General features: G+C 47.3%; 3 protein-coding genes across 3 annotated transcripts; 2 read left to right on the top strand and 1 right to left on the bottom strand.

The window, feature by feature from the left end:
* Positions 1 to 2: 2 nt before the first annotated feature.
* On the top strand, positions 3 to 2,953 carry Sebox (SEBOX homeobox). Its single transcript, XM_046446801.2, has 3 exons — positions 3 to 1,342; positions 1,485 to 1,645; positions 1,802 to 2,953. Exons 1-3 carry the CDS (start codon positions 1,312 to 1,314, stop codon positions 2,180 to 2,182), a joined length of 573 nt encoding a protein of 190 aa, XP_046302757.1. The 5' UTR covers positions 3 to 1,311; the 3' UTR covers positions 2,183 to 2,953.
* Positions 2,954 to 4,727: 1,774 nt separating this feature from the next.
* On the bottom strand, positions 4,728 to 9,395 carry Tmem199 (transmembrane protein 199). Its single transcript, XM_046446800.2, has 6 exons — positions 9,145 to 9,395; positions 7,850 to 7,923; positions 6,773 to 6,862; positions 6,234 to 6,276; positions 5,925 to 6,037; positions 4,728 to 5,638 (listed from the first exon to the last, which is right to left on the bottom strand). Exons 1-6 carry the CDS (start codon positions 9,353 to 9,355, stop codon positions 5,543 to 5,545), a joined length of 627 nt encoding a protein of 208 aa, XP_046302756.1. The 5' UTR covers positions 9,356 to 9,395; the 3' UTR covers positions 4,728 to 5,542.
* Positions 9,396 to 9,494: 99 nt separating this feature from the next.
* On the top strand, positions 9,495 to 18,480 carry Poldip2 (DNA polymerase delta interacting protein 2). The gene is made up of 11 exons (XM_046446797.2): positions 9,495 to 9,726; positions 11,111 to 11,192; positions 12,415 to 12,512; positions 13,131 to 13,227; positions 13,398 to 13,473; positions 13,691 to 13,798; positions 14,233 to 14,369; positions 15,183 to 15,209; positions 15,411 to 15,536; positions 16,539 to 16,618; positions 17,418 to 18,480. The coding sequence occupies exons 1-11, from the start codon at positions 9,566 to 9,568 to the stop codon at positions 17,530 to 17,532; spliced, it is 1,107 nt and encodes a 368-aa protein (XP_046302753.1). The 5' UTR covers positions 9,495 to 9,565; the 3' UTR covers positions 17,533 to 18,480.
* The last annotated feature ends 5 nt before the right edge of the window (positions 18,481 to 18,485 follow it).

Here is an 18,485-nt window from a genome sequence, read left to right as displayed (position 1 = left end):
CCATGCTAGGCTTATTGCCCTCTCTGTGAACCAGAAAAGTTGGGGGCTGAGGAGGGTGTTGGGAGAACTACCCTTCCTCTGAGCTAAGGAGCCTCCAGCAGCCCAGGTAGGCAGGCACTAAACCCCCTGGTCATGACAGAAGTCACTAAGCCACTCCTCCCTGGGTTTGGCTTGCTTTGAGCCTTGGACTTGACTAGGGTCTTAGGGTTTTGATGGAGATAGAAGGGGCAAGAGAAGAGGTAGGGTCACCGGGGTCATCATGCTCCTGTAACCCATCCCTAGGTAGGTGGATAGGCTTGCCTTCCTTCCATCCCGTGTTTTTTTTTTGTGTGTGTGTGGTACTGAGGATTGAGCCAGGGGTGCTCTACACTGAGCTACATCGCCAGCCCTTCTTGTTTTTTGAGACAGGGCTCCTTAAAGTTGCCCAGGCTGGCCTTGAACTCAAAACCCTCCCTGCCTCAGCTTCCTGAGTAGCTGGGATCACAGGTGTGCACTACCACAACCTGGAGGATGGGAGTTTTTTGAAGTTTTTGTCCTGGGTTCGGGGTGGAGGGCAGTGAGGTCAGGAGAGAGAGGGAAGGACTGGAGCTGGAAGGAAATTCATATGTACCCCTTTCTTTTAGCAAACTAACTTTGAAGTCTTCTAAGGAAGAGAGCACTGTTAAAACATCACCTTTAAACCCTTCAATTGTACCTGTGAGGCCTCCTCTGGCTCCAGATTCCTGGGCCCCAGAAAGCCTCAAGGGTCAGCCAGAAAGTGAAACAGCTCTGGTGTGGACCTTTGTTCCCCAGCCCTGCTGAAAGCATGTGCTCCAGCTCATTTTGTCCCCTTCATCCTCATCTTGTCCAGCTTTACTGCCCAGTCAGTTGTGGGGTAGGCCTCTACCTACTCTTCCCTGAAGGCAGCCAGAACCAGGGCACGGAGGGCTCCAGAAGGGGCAGTTGAAGTCCTGGGAACACTGGAAAAATATCAGTGGCCTTCTGGAAGGAGCCCTAGAGGATTTTCATGAAGTACAGGACTGCAGGCAGATTGCCACAGGTTGTTTGGAGAGAGAGGCTGGGACCAGCTTCCTTTGTGAAGCTGGGGAAGGGCAGGGGCCATCAAACTGGCTCACCCATACCCCATCAGCCCAATCCTAGCCCTGGCCTCCCCTCCCCGCTCTGGGCTTCTCTCACTCTAGCTGGACTTTAAGCCTCTCTCCTGCTGGGGGTGGGGCCAGGCACTCAAACAGCATAAAACCCCAAACAGATGGGTCTGGTGTGGGCACAGGCCTGGCGTGGCCCTCTGGCTCCTCGGCCCTTGCCAGCTCCATGGCCAGCCCTGTGGAAGCATCTCCAGCAGGTGAGGTGACAGGGATATAGGGTGGGTTGGGTAAGAGGTGGGGCAGGGTGTGATGGGGAAGGTTGAAGAGGGTTGGCTAGTGCAGACTGCAGAGTCAGGCTCTGGCAAGGAGTCCTGGCTTGACCCCCATGTCAACCCCTAGGCCATGCCAGTGGGTTGGGTCCCCACCGGAGAAAGAGAATCACATTTAGTGTTGGGCAGCTGCTGGAGTTGGAGCGGATGTTTGCAGCACGACCCTATCCTGACATTGGTACCCGTGAACACCTTGCCCAACTCACTCGCCTACCGGAGGCCAAGATACAGGTGAGCCATGACCTCCCCCCAGGATAGGTTACTTTCATACAGCCAACTTCTGGCCTTAACCCACAGCTCCTCTCTGGGTATTCTGCCTTCAGGGTCTGTCCTGTCCCAGGGAAGTGGTGCTGGAGACAGAATAGTCCTCTTCATCTTCCTTACCAGGTGTGGTTCCAGAACCGCCGGGCCAAGAAAATCAAGAACAGAAATCCAGGAGGCCTAAGTCCCAGGCCTGAGCCTCCCCAGAGCTGCTATTCTCTTCCAGATACCCCCCAGCAGCCCTGGGCACCCCCAACGCTGGTCCAGCCTCCATCTGCCACCAGCACAGCTCAGTGTACCCCGGTGTGTTCACAGGCCCTGTGTGCAGCTCCCAGCTTGGGTCTAGGTCAGGGCTGGGCAGTGACGAAAGCTGTAGCCCCACGGGGACCTGCTGAGGTCTCAGGGGTCCACCCTTCTTTGGAGCAAGCTACTCCTCAAACCTCATTGGGCAGCCTATCTGACCTTATTTATGCCTCAGCTGTTGTCACCAATGCGGACCACTCCTGATCCAGGTCCAGAATTTCCAAGACCTCTCCTCTGGCTCTTACGGTCCATCCAGCCCACTTAGGACTGAACACATCAGAACTGGATCCCCTGCCCTCTTATTTTACATAATGGAGAACTCTAATGGGAAGAGTTTAGTTTCGGGACCCCTCCCTTCCACTTCCAGGCCAGCTCACATGCAGGTCCTCGGTAGTGACTGCAGCATGGTACTTGCTACCCAGCACTCTGGACCCTCCTAGGGCATATCTATTGTCCTGACAGTACCATCAGGATGAGTTAAGGAGTCATGTTTCCCATCTCTCCTGCTAGGACCTGTCCCCAGTTCTCACCACAGAGATGACCTCCTCCCTCTGATGGGGCAGCCATTTGTCTGACCAGGGCCCTTTAGATCGTTACCTAAATGCCTGCTATGCATGCTAGGGGAAGAGGGCTGCTCCTACTCTTGACTGCTGGAAACCCACCTTTTTATGGTTCAGGGGCCCCTCATCTCCTACTACCTGGACAAATTAATCATAACTATGGACCTGAAGAGAGAGTGATATTAAAGTAATAAAAGTAGAAAAGAAGCCTGGGGCTTAAGTTGATTTAATTTTCAAAAAAATCAGATTGCCTTCTGACGTGGGGCTGTGGAGACAACCTGACAGATTTGGGGTTGAGGAGGGTACAGCAGCACTGGGTTTTGGTATCACTGTCATCTGTAATACCAACTAATCTCCAAATAAAATCCAACTCTGTATTTTAATCTGGATTGTTGTATGTTGCAAATAAATGAGGCTGAGGGCTGTTTGCCTTGGAAATTTATCTTTATCACCTAATCCCTAAATAGGGCCAGGTTCCACATAGATTCTGGGTGGGAGGTATTACAAAGGCTTCTGCTGGGATTAGTTAGGGGGATGGTTAATTGAAGGGCTTAGGGCTCTGACTGAGGCCCTGAGTGATGGGAGCCTCTGCCAGCACCCCTGTCGCAGTCCTACTAACTTCAGCACATCCCAGTTACCTCCACTTCTGGAGTTGCTCAGCTTTGGGGAGAAAAGCAGAGTTGGTGATCAGACTGCACTGGACTGAAATCCTGGCTCTGCTATTTAACTGGCAACTCTCTGAAACTATGTGCAAGAAAAGCTGAGCGGAAAAACTTGCTTGTCTCCATTTTGGGAATAAGAAACAATGTAGGCAAAGGGCTTCATGAAGTGTGTGACACATGATAAAAACTCCAAAAATTGCTAATTCCCTCTGCTGTTCTATACTAGAGCTCAAGAGGAACTGGGAAGGGGCTGGGGATGTGGCTCAAGTGGTAGCGTGCTCACCTAGCATGCATGAGGCACTGGGTTCGATTCTCAGCACCATGTAAAAATAAAATAAAGATATTGTGTTTAAAAAAAAAAAAAGAAAAGAAACTGGGAAGGCCTCAAACTTCTTGTTTCTCTGACCTCCTGCCAGGCACTTCCTGAACCCAGAGTGTCATGGAGAAAGCATGGTACCCTGAGAGGAAGTGGCAAAGACAATGCTCCCTTCACTGAGGTAAATGAGGACTGGACCTAGCAGATTTTTTTTTTTTTTTTTTTTAGGTGCTAGGGACCAAACCCAGGGCCTTGCACATGGTTGGCAAGTGCTCTACCATTGAGCAACACCACCATCCTGCCCTTACAGATGGAACCCTCCTTGCACAATGGCCATTGCCTCCTCTTCATTCACTAGGCAGGAGCTAGGTCTTTTGCCTCAGATGCTAACTTGGTGTCCAGCCCATAAAGCAGCTCTTAATAAGATTGAAATGCCATAGAAGCTTGTTAACTTGTGAGGAGGTGGTTGGGATCTAGTGTAGATTCCATCCTAATAAATGGTGGAGGGAAGAGAACAACTCCAATTTTGCCACATGTCTGTAATCCCAGCTACTTGGGGGGCTGAGGCAGGAGGATCACAAGCTCAAGACCAGTCTGGGCAACTTAGTGAGATCTTATCTCAAAATAAAAAATAAAAAGGGCTGGAGATATAGCCTAGTGGTAGAATGCCCATGGGTTCAATCCCAATTTGGGATCAGGGGGAGAGGGAATGACCCCGATTTTACTGTGGGATGTCCTAGGGTCAGGATCTGTTTTGAGGAGATTCTGATTAAGTTAGATCTCTTTTAACATCTGGAATCCATTCAACCTAAATTCAAGTGAAAGAGGTGAAAGCTTATAGCTAGATGGGCAGTCTGGAGCACAGAGTACAAGGAAGTACAGCCATGAACCCCACAAGGCTTTTGAAGCTTTCTGACCAAGCTTCAACAGTTCAGGTTACTAGAAACACTGTAAAATGTCACCTACATTTTCTCACAGGTGACATTTCTCTCAACTACCAGAAACTGGCAAATGTTGTAGAGGAAATGTCTACTAAGCCACTGTGTATATAATCTCTAAGAATAAAAAAGTTCTGGGAAAAAACAAGAACTACAGGAGCATGTACAATGAACAAACAGTAATGAGTCAATCTTTAGGAGCAAATCCTGAAAAACAGAAAATTATGGAGATCTTTTTGCTTTGTGTATCTGACACAGGATATGAAATAAGAATACACTGGGCACAATAAATATTTATTGGATAAATAACTTAAGGTTGATACACTTTCAAATTCCATATAAAGATTCTACTATCACACCACTTAACTAAGTTCTCAGAAGTTTAATGTTAGAGACATCAGGGCAACATAGGAATCTTTGACTCCAATCAACAGAAGAAAGACCATAGCTGGCCATTTGGTCTCAGTCTAGACTGTTTTGCCTTCTGGAAAAGGGGCCCAACACCACTTCCTTTTCCAAAAAAGTAGCTGCCTGGCTTCCAGATCTACCATACCATACCAACCTTTCTTTCTCTTATTTGATACCTGTCCTCTGGTTCCTCTTCCAGCATAAACTGAGAAAGGAAGCCTTTCTGCTTTCTTGGAGGCTTCTGCTCTCAATTATAGGCCTATACCAAAGATGTACAGATGAAGGATTTGATTGATTTGTGCACTTGGGCAAGTTCAAGGCAGTATGGTCTACTTCTGAGAAGGCCTGGATTCCATTTACTCCTGCTGAAAAAAACCCAGTCCCAGCAGTGCCCAGAATGAACTGGAGAAGGCAAATGGGCACTGAGTTCAGTAGAAAGTTTTTGAGAGGTCAGTTCTTTTAGTTTTAAAGAAGTGGTGTTGTTTGAATCTCCTCCAATGCTCCCTCTGGAAATTCACAGAAGACAGGGCTTCCTGTAAGAACAGGAGATGGCCTAGCCTGGTCCTCTGACTAATTGGAGCTGAGTACAAAGAGCTTCATAGGTTGATTGAGTTGGTTATCAGCAGTTGGGGGCCTGGGGCCCCCAAAATCTTCTCCAGACTTTGTTGATGAAGCACCAGTTACAGTTCTCCCAACTCACCTTCCATTGCCCGCACCATGACATACAGCTCGGCTAGACCCACCACTGAGGCAACGATCAATGCAGCCAGCACTTGCTAGGGAGGGGGAAAATCAGGCTTAAGGAATGTAAGCCAAGACTCAGCTCTCTAGCCCTCAGCACCTTTAATGGGGATGGAAAACCTCCAACCCAGCTCCTAAATCGAGGAAGAGGGGATCTGGCTTCTCTTGTGATTAATACCTGTCCAGCCCTCCCCCCAAAATTGCTCCCTTTGATTAGTGCATAAATATGCACAATTTCTAACCTGTGTAAGGCACTTTCACACACATCCCCTTCTTCCCCTAACACCCCCACTTGGGGCATTTTGTCTAGCCCATACTCACAGAGGCCATTTCTGTGAAGATATACTGGCTTCCAAGGTAAGTGCAAACAAAGGCAGCTGCCACCGTGACAATGAAGTTGAAGATGGTGATGACTAGAGCCTTCACTGACCTTACTTTGAGGGGAGAAATTTTTAGGTCAGCATTCTCCAGGAGGCCCTGTTCCCTCAGAGCTGCCTCCCTCCATCAACCGCATTCCTTTCAAAGAACAAGTCTGAATAGCTCAGCCTAAACCCAGAATGTTGGGGTGGAAAGAAATGCCACCTCCATCCCAAGGAGAAGCTCTGGAAGCCTAATTTCCTAGTATCTCACCTTGTTTTCCTAGATCACTGAGCATCCCACCATGGCGTGAATCCTAGAAAAAAGAAAAAGTAGATGATTCAGAATGGAAGCAGCTCAGAGACAACTCACATATTTGTCAGTCTGGCCTCACCTCTCTCTATTCCTCAACACACTAACTGCATTTTCCATGTATTCTTTTGTCTAGGACCAGCCTGACTCTTTGCTGGACCACAGAGCAAGCATTTCGGAGAAGAGGACATAGGCTCTCAGTACTCATCTACTTCTCTCCTGTTTCAGGGAAAGAACATTCCAGAGATTAGTAGGGAACCCTGTGGGAAAAAAGGCTGCAAGGTTCATCTCCATCTCTACAATGTTTAAGAATCAGTCACATCTAAGCTCAGAGTCTCAGTGAGTGAGCTGGGAATTATGCAGTTTTAGATAACACAGAACTTGTATGGTTTTGGAATAGGAGACAAGCCAAGTTCCCATGTTGTTTCTTTCCTCTGCACCAGTTTTTATTTCTGTTTTTAGGGACTACTCAGTCCATACATTAAGAAGCAGGCCCTTACCTGACAGGTGACATTACGAGTGATCCGCTTATATTCCTCATTGGCCAGTTGTATCTTAATCTTCTCAAGCCGGGCAACTAGCTCTGGGTTCTAAAGCAGAAAAAAGTATGTGAAAAGACTGATGTTCTTTTACATGTGTCTTGCTAGGAAGCATGTTGTAATCACTGGTTCCAAGGGGGCACTGAATTACTAAGAGTGCCAGAGGACCTGCCCAACATAAAAAACAAGATCTAACATTTGCCTTTGGGTTAGGTCATTTCTGTGGCCACAACAGCTCTGTCCTAAATAGATTTAGGTCCCAGTGATGCTAAATACTCACAGGTCCACTGTACCTGATACTCTCTAAGATTCTTTATTTTTTATTTTTATTTTTTTAGATGTTGATGAACCCTTATTTTATTTATTTATTTACATGCAGTGCTGAGAATCAAACCAAATGCCTCACATATGCTAGGCAAGCGCTCTACTACAGAGCCACAACCCAGCCCTTCTAAGATTCTTTTTAGTTCTAAAGAGCTGCCTCCCCCTAATAGTTGAGCAGTCGACATTTTATACTTCTGGCTAGGCTATGTTAATTCTGGAAAATACCCAGTTTGTCTATTCCACCTCCTTTTAAAAAATATTTGTTTTAGTTGTAGGTGAACACAATAACCTTCAACTTATTTTTATATTGTGCTGAGGATCAAACCCAGTGCCTCACACATGCTAGGCAAGTGCTCTACTACTGAGCCCCAGCTCCAGCCTCTATTTCCTTTCTTTATAGATAAGGGAATTGAGGCCCAGGAAGGAGGAGTGACTTCTTTGAGGGAAATCAGTGACAGAACTAGGATTAAAACTCACATGCTATTCTTGGTTAGATCTTTCAACATAGCTTTTGTCATTCTATCTCCACTGTTTTGGAAACTGGGTTTTTGGATCTCAGCTTTCTAAAGCTGTCAAATAGAGAAGGCAATACCTGGTTTACTCATCTCAGATGTCAAATATTTAAAAGACAAAATTTCAAGCCCCAAAACTGATTAAAAAATTTGATGCCCTACTCAGCCAATACCCACTCTCAAAAATATATCCTTTACATACCCGGGGAGGCTTCACAACTTCTGGGAGATAGATTTCACTGCCTTCCAGGAGCTCATGAAGGTATAGTGTGGAATCTGAGAAGAAAAGGTTTCCACAAATGTAGTGAGCCATAGAGTTAAGGTTGAAAATCTAATATCAGAGAAGGGTCTAGCTCTTTCTTTCTTTTTTTTTTTCCCTGCCGAAATAAAAATATGGCCATACCTATGTCAACACATTGCTAGGATCACTTTCAATTGGGAAAAATCTAGGGCAATTCCACCTAAGTATTTCCTAGTGCTGCAAAGTTGACTATAATTGTCAACTCTCAATTACTCTGCCAACATGAAAACCAAGACCTAACATTTACCTTTGGGTTAGGTCATTTCTGTGGCACAATAGCTCTGCCCTAAATAGGTTTCGGTCACAGTAATGTTAAATACTCAGAAGTCATTGTACCTGACACTTTCTAAGTTTTTTTTTTAGTTCTAATACTTGAGCAGTCTATGTTTTGCACTTCTGGCTAGGCTATGTTAATTCTGGAAAAATACCTAGTTTGTCCTATTCCCTTTCTTTATAGATAAAGGAATTGAGGCCCAGGAAGGAGGAATGACTTCTTTGAGGGAAAACAGTGACAGAACTATGATTAAAACTCACATACTATTCCTGGTCTAGATCTTTTAACATAGCTTTCATCATTCTATCACCAAGAGAAAGGAACAAAGAAAAACAACATAAGGGGCTGGGGATGTGGCTCAAGCGGTAGCGCGCTCGCCTGGCATGCCTGCCGCCTGGGTTCGATCCTCAGTACCACATACAAAACAAAGATGTTGTGTCCAACGATAACTAAAAAAAAATAAATATTAAAAAATTCTCTCTCTCTCTCTCCCACTCTCTCTTTAAAAAAAAAAAAAGAAAGACAACATAGGATATCAACTCTTGCTTTTGAGATGGACCAAAAAGAATTAAGCTCACTATGTTAAGTGGTTCCTAATGTGGCAAAAAAAAAAAAAAAAAAAGGAGGAGGAATAGAATTTGGGAGATGTTATTGGGTTAGATCCTCGACTTCCTCAGGGTCAGGTGTGCCTGCCAAGTGAATAGGAGATTATAAGAGAACAGAATCTGAACAAGTAAATTTTGTCGTCCAAGAAGAATTCCCTTAGGAGTGAAGAAAGAAGTGTGGGTGGCCCTTGGGTTTATGAGGAGACTCTTAGTTGGTTACTTAAGTGCTTTACAGGTTAGAGACAATGATAGGGGAAAAAACCAGGAGGAAGTAGATCTGGAAACTCGGAGGCGATCTAGACTGGAGACAGACTCACCCCTTTCTCTCAGGTGCTGGTGCAGATCCCGGATTAGACGGAAGGAAACTAAGCGTCGGGGGCCACTAGGGCTATCACCGTCCGTGTGCTTCTTCCCCAGCGCGGCCTCTAGTTCGGCTCGCAGCTTCCGAGGCAGCTGCTCTGATTCCAGTTCCCCGCCGGGGCCCAAAGCGTGTACCAGTCGCTCACCTGCAAGAAAGGAAGACGCCATGTCTAGCTGCCTCTATGGTCAGGTGACCGCAAACCGGACTTCCGCCTGACGCTCGCCGGAAGTAGTTCGGAGCTCGCGGGGGCGCAGCTAGGCAAGGCAGAGAGCCAAGGGGGCGGGACGCGGCGCGGGGCAGTGTGGGGCGGGGGCGGGACGCCGCCCCGCCGCGGGTCGGGCCCTGTGTTAGCAGCCGAGCCGGCGCTCGGACGGGACATGGCAAGTTGTGTGGCCCGGAGGGCCCTGGCCGTGGGCAGCCGCTGGTGGTCCCTGTCTCTCACCGCGGCCCGAGGGTTGAGGCCGCTCTGTGCGGCGGGTGGAGCGGGGGCCTTCCCGCTAGTGGCAACTACGACGTCGCGGAGGCATCTCTCGTCTCGGTGAGGGACGGAGCACTGGGGTCGGTCCGGGCCCCGGAGACCGAGGAGCGGTGTATCGTGTACCTGGCCCGTGAGGGAGCTAGGAGGCTGGGCTGCCTGGGGGTGACCGGCGTATGACTTGGGACAGGGTCTGGAGCACTGAGCGACGTTGGTTGTCTGGGACATGTGCCAGGAGCAGAGAAGGGAGGGCGGCCCAGGGCCCCTCGCTGTGCAGGCTGGCTCTGAGCGGGAACTAGTAACACTCCCCGAGCAAATCCTACCTTCCCAGCTGAGGTTCCCAGCACTGCTGTTAGTGGACAGCCTTTGAATGCAGCCCCAGGGCTTTTGACTTCAACTCCCGGCCCCTATTGGGCCCCCCTCAGGAAGATGCTAGAGGTGGGAAGCAAGTCTACTTGAGTGTGGGCCCTCGTGGGTCCCAGGTTTTGCTATGATCTTGGTACACCCGTTGTCTCTATGTGATTTGGGGAAGGGGATTTGAAGTATGGGAATGGTGTGAGCAGTGCCTCTGAGGTTGGGACAGGCAGATGAGATTGGAGTAGTGGTTCAAGTGCATGTCTCCAAAATAGAATAGCAGTGCTTGAAGGGCCCCTAGAAAGAGCAACACTGTCGAGAGAGGTAAACTGACAGAGCTGACCTTATAGTGATTCAGATTAGACACCAATATTGGGGAGAGATGATAGTTATTTGCAAATTGGAAGACTCCTGAGAAAATTGACGTCTGAACAAAAACTATAATTGAGAGTCTTCAGTACTAGGTGTAATGCATAGAGTACATTAGAGAATCTAGAAATGATTAAACCCTTAGTGGCAAGGTAAGGACTATAGAGGAGAAATGGACATGGAATTATTATCAGAACAAAAAAAAATTTTGAGTCCCTTTTATACACTAGGCTCTGAGGGGGCAGCTCAAGCTGATCAGACATAAGTGTTGCTCCTGGAAACTTAGTCTCTAATGGAGATAAGAAATGGACACAAATAACTGAAATGCAAAGTGGGAAGGACCTTTAAAATGCTGTGGGAGTCAGGAAGTGGGTTAGGGAAGACATGGGGTAGGGGACTGTATTTAACAGGGTATTAAGGCATGATATGAGGAATGCTGGTGAAAAGAGAAGAAAGTGACCTGGGAGAAGTCACAGCTATCACTGGGAGATTAGAGAGGTTTTCATCAAGGAGGAGCTGTGGCTGAACCTCAGAGGAGGAAAGGCAGCAGCTCTGTGGTTTGGTGGCTTGGCAGGGCCCTCACCTGTTAGATGGCCACACTTCCCAGCTCTTGTCTGCTGTCATTGCCCTGGCCCTTCAGTACCCTAGTGATTTTTTTTCCTGATGGATAAGTACTGGTACCTTCTTAGCTTTTCATTTGCTTGTTCTTTTCTTTCTTGATCAGAAACCGACCAGAAGGCAAAGTGTTGGAGACAGTTGGTGTGTTTGAGGTGCCAAAACAGAATGGAAAATATGAGACTGGGCAGGTAAGTTTTGGGATGGGTCTGCTTTCATTTTCTTGGAGTGTTCTGCTTTTGAATGGAGTCAGATTTGGTCACAGGCCTGAATGATAAGGTTTTCTACTCATTTCACTTTTATCTTTTTTGCATTGCTGGGGACTCAAACCCAGGGCATTATACATGCGAGGCAAGTGCTCTACTGCTGAGCAACACCCCCAGCTCCATTCCACCTTTGTGTTTGGTATCAGAACAGAATCAGATTTTTTTTTAAATTTTTATTTTGAAAGAGAGAGAGAGAATTTTTTAATATTTATTTTTTAGTTTTCGGCAGATACAATATCTTTGTTTGTATCTGGTGCTGAGGATCGAACCCAGGCCGCGTGCATGCCAGGCGAGTGCGCTACCCCTTGAGCCACATCCCCAGCCCAAGAGAATCAGATTTTTTAAGATGCAGTTTCTGGGGGCTGGGGATATAGCTCAGTTGGTAGAGTGCTAGCCTTGCAACCACAAGGCCCTGGGTTCAAATCCCAGCATGAACCCCCCCTCAAAGAAAAAAAAAAGGTACAGTTTCTGTGTTCCTGTATTTGAATGTACTTAATAGTGAATTTTCTTTCCAAGTAAGCGTGGAGAAGGATTGTTTGGGCTATAGTGAGGAGAAAGCCAAGTCCTTGAAAATTCTTCTAACATACTGAATAGTCAGAAATCAGTAGAGGGAGCTTTCAGGAAAGAAACCTTTAACGTCTTGTTAGCAAAGTGATTACAGTGTGGTTAGCTCTGGGTGTGAGGTTCTTTTTCTGTATCAGATTTGTTCTAGGTCCATTGGGATAGATTTAGGTCCTATGAAGGTAAGGAAGATTTTTGTTGATTTAATCGTGTTTTAGTATGCCTAAAATGGACTACGCATTGTGCATTTGGGTTAAATCAGAAAGCAAGGTAGACATGGTTCTTGCCTTCGAGGAGTCTATGGTCTAGGAAGGAATTAATGATGTGCAAATGGTTGATATCTATATACTGCTAAATGAGTAGATTAAGGAAGGCTTCCTGAAGGCCAAAGCTGAGATCTGAAGAGTCAGCCAGGTTAAGAGGGTGTAGAGTTTTCCAAAGTTGGCTTGAGTTGATCTCAAGGATCAAGGGAAGAGGTGGCGAGACCTTGTGCTGTAGTTGCCTCCACCTGTGCTGCTTTGTGCAGCCCACCTGGATGGACTTGCTGGACTGCATACTCACTAAGGCCACCTCTCTTTCCTTCCAGCTGTTCCTTCATAGTGTTTTTGGATACCGAGGTGTTGTCCTGTTTCCCTGGCAGGCCAGACTGTATGACCGGGATGTGGCTTCTGCAACTCCAGAGAAGTAAGTTTCCCTCTCCTGCCTCACAGTATTCTCAGGAGGAGGCCTGACTCATGGCAGACATACGTAATTGGGGCCTCAGGGGTGAAGACAGTATCCTCTAGGACCTTAGAAATGGCCCCAGAGTACTTCTCTGGCACTAATACTCACAGAGACAATAGAGTTGAGTGCTAAGGACAGCTTAAGCCAGAGGGTCCCTTTAGACCTCCCCAGAATGCTCTCCCACTATCTTGAGTTTTCGTAAGTACTCTTCACATCTTCTTTAGAGTACATTAAAAAAGAAAAGCAGTAGCTCTATTAAATGATCACAGATAGCCCCTGGGATATGAGAGTTGTAGGGTACTCTGAACTGAGGTGGCAATTAGATTTTCTCAACATGGCCCCCTTCCAGGAGACATTTAGAGAACAAGACAGATGGTGACTATGTGGGCCTTCCAGGCTCCATTGTTTATCTTGACTGGAGAACAGGTAGGCTGGGCTGTTGCTGAGCAGTGCCTAGCTGGTACTAAAGCTCCTTCAGCTCAGGACTAGTTTGCTTAGGTAAAGAGGTGGTAGGGATCTGATCAGACACCATTTCCCCTTCTCTCAGGGTGATCTTGGGTTTCTTCTCCCATCCTGCAGAGCAGAGAACCCTGCCGGTCATGGTTCTAAGGAGGTGAAAGGAAAAACTCACACTTACTATCAGGTGCTGATTGATGCCCGTGACTGTCCACATATAGTAAGTAAGCAAGATGCCTGGGCCTGGGGTCCCCTCCTTGGGATAGGCCTGTACCCCAGTGGAGACAGAGAGAGGGAGAGGGATCAGACAAAGCCTAGATCAGCCCTGGCCTCCAAGACATTGGGACTGAACAGTAGCCAAGAAAGCCCCTGACTCACTTCTTGCCTTAGTCTCAGAGATCTCAGACAGAAGCTGTGACCTTCTTGGCAAACCATGATGACAGCCGGGCCCTTTATGCCATCCCAGGTGAGCAGTTAGCATCTGAATGGTGCCATGGAGAAAGGGTCTGGTGTGTCCCAGGGAGAGAGTTCTGCTGTCCTATAATCTCCTGGGAGGGATTTGGGTGCCAGGAGCCATGGGGCCAGCATTGTCCTCCCTGGGCAAGGCCAGGAAATGTTTCTTCTCAGTTGTGTTCCTCTCCTTTCCTCCTGTGTGAATCTTACTCTTTCCCTCTCTGTTCCAGGCTTGGACTATGTCAGCCATGAAGACATCCTCCCCTATACTTCTACGGATCAAGTTCCCATCCAACATGAGCTTTTTGAAAGATTTCTTCTGTATGATCAGACAAAAGGTATCTTTTTCAAGAAGAGAGATAGGAACAGGAGAGTGCTTTCTTCTAGGAGACATCATAAGAATAATCCCATGACTCTTATTTCCGTAACCCCTTTCAACTTCCCCTTGACCCTATGAGGTCAATGGCTCCTGTCTCCTTCCAGGGATAGAAACAGGCTTGAAGGTCATAAGTGACTCAAGGTTGCTTGGTAGTAGCATCTGGAGGTCTGAAAACCAGGGCTCTTAACTTCTAGTACAATTCTCCTTCCATGACATCACTACCCCTCGGGGTTTATTCTTGGTAGTATGTCTGTGCCTTCTAGCTGCGCTCCTTTTGTCTTTGTCCTGTTTGCCTATGCCACCACTGGGAAGGAATTTCTAGGAAGGGCAGTTGGAGAGTGGGTGCAACACCCTGGACTCTGGCTTGGACTAATCTATTGTCTCTTGTCCTAGCACCCCCTTTTGTGGCTCGAGAAACACTACGGGCCTGGCAAGAGAAGAATCACCCCTGGCTAGAGCTCTCTGATGTCCACCGGGAAACAACTGAGAACATTCGTGTCACTGTCATCCCTTTTTACATGGGCATGAGGGTATGTGCCCAGCCTGTGTTCCTTCCCACGGGGCTAGGTCCCAGATTCTGTGTGTGTCCCTAATGTTGACTGCTAGAGTGGGGGTGAAGGCCAAAATCTAAAACGTGTCCCTGTTGTTCTGTTCCAGAGTACTCATGTGTTGGGTGGGGTTGAGTAGTCTTTTGATGGTGGCTGACACGAAGACCTAGAGTAGGTAACCTGTAGGTCCCAGGAAAGCGTCCTCCATGTGGGTTCGCCTTTCCTGGGGCTCAGGGGGAGCCTTGCTTAAGAATGTACACATGCTTACCTGAATGAGAGTGGGCTGATCTTCACACTTTATACAGTTGTCAAATGTTTATTGAGCTGTGTCTTGCCTCACTCTGAGCCAGGTTTGGGATACAAATGGAAGATTGTTTCTGCCTTTCAGGGCTTAGGGTAATGGGGGAGGTCAATGTCCAACATATGAAGTATTGCAGTATTAGAGGTTATGGGTGGACAGAGGACAGGGTCCTGGGCAGCAGTGGCAGAGGCCAGGCCTGGAAAGCAAGGTGGTGAGAAAGGAGGGAGTCTTGTAGTTGATTTGTTGGCATCCAGCTATTGGTGATCTTGGCAAGACAAGAAGGAGAGTGGCCATGAGTAGGAGTATACATACACAGGAGACTGCCTGTGGGCTTGTTGGCCACAGTTCCGATACTGTCATCATCATCCCACACATTCCCAGCTTGAGCTGTTTCTGCAACCTTTCTGGAATTCTACTTTGGATACATGTTGATTGAAAGAGACTTGGTCTTATTCTCTGAGACTTAAATTCTTTGTTTTTTTTTTCCCCCCCAGGAAGCCCAGAATTCCCACGTCTACTGGGTGAGTGTCTCCCTGGGGTGGGGTGAGCTCAGAAGGTGTGCTCAGGGATCAGATGGGAAGGTGGTGTTCACCTCCTGGTGTGGGTGGAGCCTGTTTAATGCAATTGTTAGCCTTTATTTCTTTTTGCTCTCAGAATTCTGGATAGGTTTGCCTAAGATCTGTTCTTTCTCAAACATGAACTTTCTCCCCACACCTCCACAGTGGCGCTACTGTATTCGTTTGGAGAACCTGGACAGTGATGTGGTACAGCTCCGGGAGCGGCACTGGAGGATATTCAGTCTCTCGGGCACCTTGGAGACAGTTCGAGGCCGAGGGGTGGTGGGCAGGGTGAGTATTACTAGCTTGGTCCTGCCTAGCAAGCCCCAGGGGCTTCACGCGTGGTTTCCTCACAGAGGCTCGCTGTGTGAACACATTGGGTTGCCTGGGGTGATGAATCTAACAACAACCCTGTGAAGTGGGTTACCCTGTAACCTATTTCACAGATGAAGAGAGTGAGACTGAGAAGCTAAATAACAAGTCTACAGTCCCATCACTAGTAGTAATAGGGCCGGGACTTAAATCCAAACAAGTCTGAAGTTAAAGCTTATGCACTTTTTGAGCATCATAATGCCTTTTTAAAGCCTGAATTTAAATGTGTCTAGTTGGGTGGGGCATGCATACTCCCATCATTCATAGTTGTGTTGTCTCTGGTTCTTTATATGTCTACATCCTCTGCTGGTCCTTGAAGAGATTTGGTTTTACAATCCCTGCCTACCCCACCCTATTTCTTGAGAAATAAAGTCATAAGTAGTACTAATGCCAGGGCCAACATCCAAAGTATTTATCCATGTCAGGAGGGGATTGGGGAAGCAGGGTGGAAAAGTGATTAAGAACAGGACTTGGAATTAGACAGTTGGCTTCAAATTCCAGCTGTATACTCACTGCAAACTTTCAGTAAATTACGTAAGCAAAATCTCAGCTTATTATTGCTAAAATAGAGATCACACATAAAACTTTATGATCACTGGAAGTTAAGCAGCAGAAGTTTGCAGAATACGGACTCTGGTGCCTGACAATTCTCATGAATGGACACTGGAAGGGATGCTTTCGGAGTGGGTCTTATGCTCAGAATCTTTGCCTGGTACCTTAATCTGAGATTATCTTTCCCAGAGTCAGAATAAAAGGCCCCCTAGGCCACTGCTAAGTAGTCACTGTGGCAGTGCCTGCTCTGGTAGTGTCTTAGGTTGGGGGCATTTAGTCTTGATGAACTGGCAGTCAGTATGTGGCCCTTTGGTTGAGGGAATGTGTCCCTTGTACCTGGCCTGACCACTTTTGTCTGTATTCTCACAGGAACCTGTATTATCTAAGGAGCAGCCCGCGTTCCAATACAGCAGTCATGTCTCCCTGCAAGCTTCTAGTGGGCACATGTGGTGAGTGTGTAATGGGGCACAAACCATTGGACTCAACAGACGCTGCTACAGATCTAAAGAGTGAGAGCTCACAGCAAGCTCAAAATTATGGCCAGCTCTGGGCCAAGCCAGGTTGTGTGGGAACACTCTGGTGTTTATGAGTGCCTGTTTCTCAAGTTCCCTATGGTCTGTGGGCTGAGGACTTAGGCCCAGGGATCTGATGCTGCACTGTGTTGCTCATATAGTTGGCTGTTTTCCCTTGTGTTTCACGTCTTTACCTGAAAATGCAGCTGGACAGCTTATATAGTATGTGTGGAATGTACTGAAGGGATGGAATCTGCACAACTGTGTTTTTATTTTTTTGAGATGGGGTCTTTCTATATTGTCCAGGTTGGTCTTAAACTTTCAAGTGATCCTCCTTTCCTCAGCCTCACAAGTAGTTTGGATTACAGGCACAAGCCATCATTCCAGTCTTGTTTCTTTTCATGTAGAGCCAAGCGGGGCTCTTAGGTCTCCGGACCAGACCAGTCCTTTTTTTTTTTTTTTTTTTAATTATTTGTAGATGGACACAAAACTCTTTATTTTATTTATTTTTATGTGGTGCTAAGTATCAAACCCAGTGCCTCACACATACTAAGCAAATGCTGTATCACTGAGCTACAACCCTAGCCCTGGACCAATCTTGTCATGAGCTAAGATAAAAGATTTCAAGCCTGCCTCACCACACTGTGGCTTAGGAGCTGAGAGCATGGGGCCATCCAGCTCCATAGAAGGGCTTCTGACCTGACTCCCTGTAAACCAGCTTTTCTCTGACCCTCAGGGGCACGTTCCGCTTCGAGAGACCTGATGGCTCCCACTTTGATGTCCGGATCCCACCATTCTCTTTGGAAAGCAATAAAGATGAGAAGACACCACCCTCAGGCCTTCACTGGTAGACCAGCTAAGGCCTTGAATGTCTGGGCTTGGCCCCTCAGAACAGGTCTCAACCCACAATTGCTGCAGAACTCTTTTCTCTCCCCATTAAGGGCCACACTGGGTCATTTAATCCTTTGCAACATTTGATTGTGGGGTTCTTTGGGGGGGGAGGTTTGTAACTGTTTTCTTTGGAAGACCCACATGGAACTCTTCCAAGGCTGGCCTCCTCATAAGCTCTGACTACACTGTGTCCAGTAAATGTTGCCACCAGGGAACTGTGTTCAGCTGCCACAGAAGTAGAGGAGTTTCTTAGCTTGTCATTCAAGTTGTATGGAATATGAGGTTTGGTTAATAAACCAATATATGCTTGGCCATCCTTGCCGTTTCTGCCCTCAGGGTCTTTTCAGGTTCCCTTTCTGACCCAGTGGGGCCCTGGATTGCTTTCCATGCAAGGTCATGTCTAGGGAGCTGCCTCTACTGCTAAGGTTTCTTTTCCTTCTGAGACCGGCTGGATGTCTCCCAGGGGCACTGTGCCTCTCAGCCAGTGGATAGGCACCGGACTGGACTTTTATTTATTCTTTGCCAAGTGCAGAGGAGGAGGCCAATTCCAGGGCCACAGTGATCTGGCTCTTGGCACTAACCTACCACCCATGTACCTGGCCTCACAGGGCCTGGGAGAGGAGCGAGGCAAGCCAGTCAAGCTTCCTGCAGCAGTGAGCTTGCCAACTGCAAAGATGGATCTGTCAAGCATCCAGACCACAAGGGCAAGAATTTGGCCAAGGAGCAGCTTAAGGTATGGACACTGATTGAGCCAAGCTACTTCCTGAGCTTCTCTCAGATCTCCAAGAGCCAGAGATGAATCGGGATTATTTTGCCCCAATTCTTAGGATTCTTTTTTCTCCACCATTGCAGTGATTGTTAGAGGTCATTTCATTCTTGAATAATTATTAAATCTTGGTTGCAGCCTTTGTTA

Source organism: Marmota monax, unplaced genomic scaffold (genome assembly GCF_021218885.2).
Source record: "Marmota monax isolate L192 unplaced genomic scaffold, Marmota_monax_Labrador192_F-V1.1 WCK01_AAM20220418_F8-fsc00138, whole genome shotgun sequence".
NCBI lineage: Eukaryota > Metazoa > Chordata > Mammalia > Rodentia > Sciuridae > Marmota > Marmota monax.
This window is presented reverse-complemented; position numbering and strand designations above follow the sequence as displayed.

Bases quoted from the DNA above. Each gene is read 5' to 3' on its own strand.
- Poldip2 (XM_046446797.2), top strand. From the start codon at position 9,566: ATGGCAAGTTGTGTGGCCCGGAGGGCCCTGGCCGTGGGCAGCCGCTGG. The intron at 11,193-12,414 runs GTAAGTTTTGGG...CTTTCCTTCCAG, and splicing joins GAAAATATGAGACTGGGCAG to CTGTTCCTTCATAGTGTTTT. The intron at 15,537-16,538 runs GTGAGTATTACT...GTATTCTCACAG, and splicing joins GCCGAGGGGTGGTGGGCAGG to GAACCTGTATTATCTAAGGA.
- Sebox (XM_046446801.2), top strand. From the start codon at position 1,312: ATGGCCAGCCCTGTGGAAGCATCTCCAGCAG. The intron at 1,343-1,484 runs GTGAGGTGACAG...GTCAACCCCTAG, and splicing joins TGTGGAAGCATCTCCAGCAG to GCCATGCCAGTGGGTTGGGT. The intron at 1,646-1,801 runs GTGAGCCATGAC...CTTCCTTACCAG, and splicing joins TACCGGAGGCCAAGATACAG to GTGTGGTTCCAGAACCGCCG.
- Tmem199 (XM_046446800.2), bottom strand. From the start codon at position 9,355: ATGGCGTCTTCCTTTCTTGCAGGTGAGCGACTGGTACACGCTTTGGGC. The intron at 7,924-9,144 runs GTGAGTCTGTCT...TTTTCTTCTCAG, and splicing joins CCAGCACCTGAGAGAAAGGG to ATTCCACACTATACCTTCAT. The intron at 6,863-7,849 runs GTATGTAAAGGA...TTTCTGCTTTAG, and splicing joins AAGTTGTGAAGCCTCCCCGG to AACCCAGAGCTAGTTGCCCG.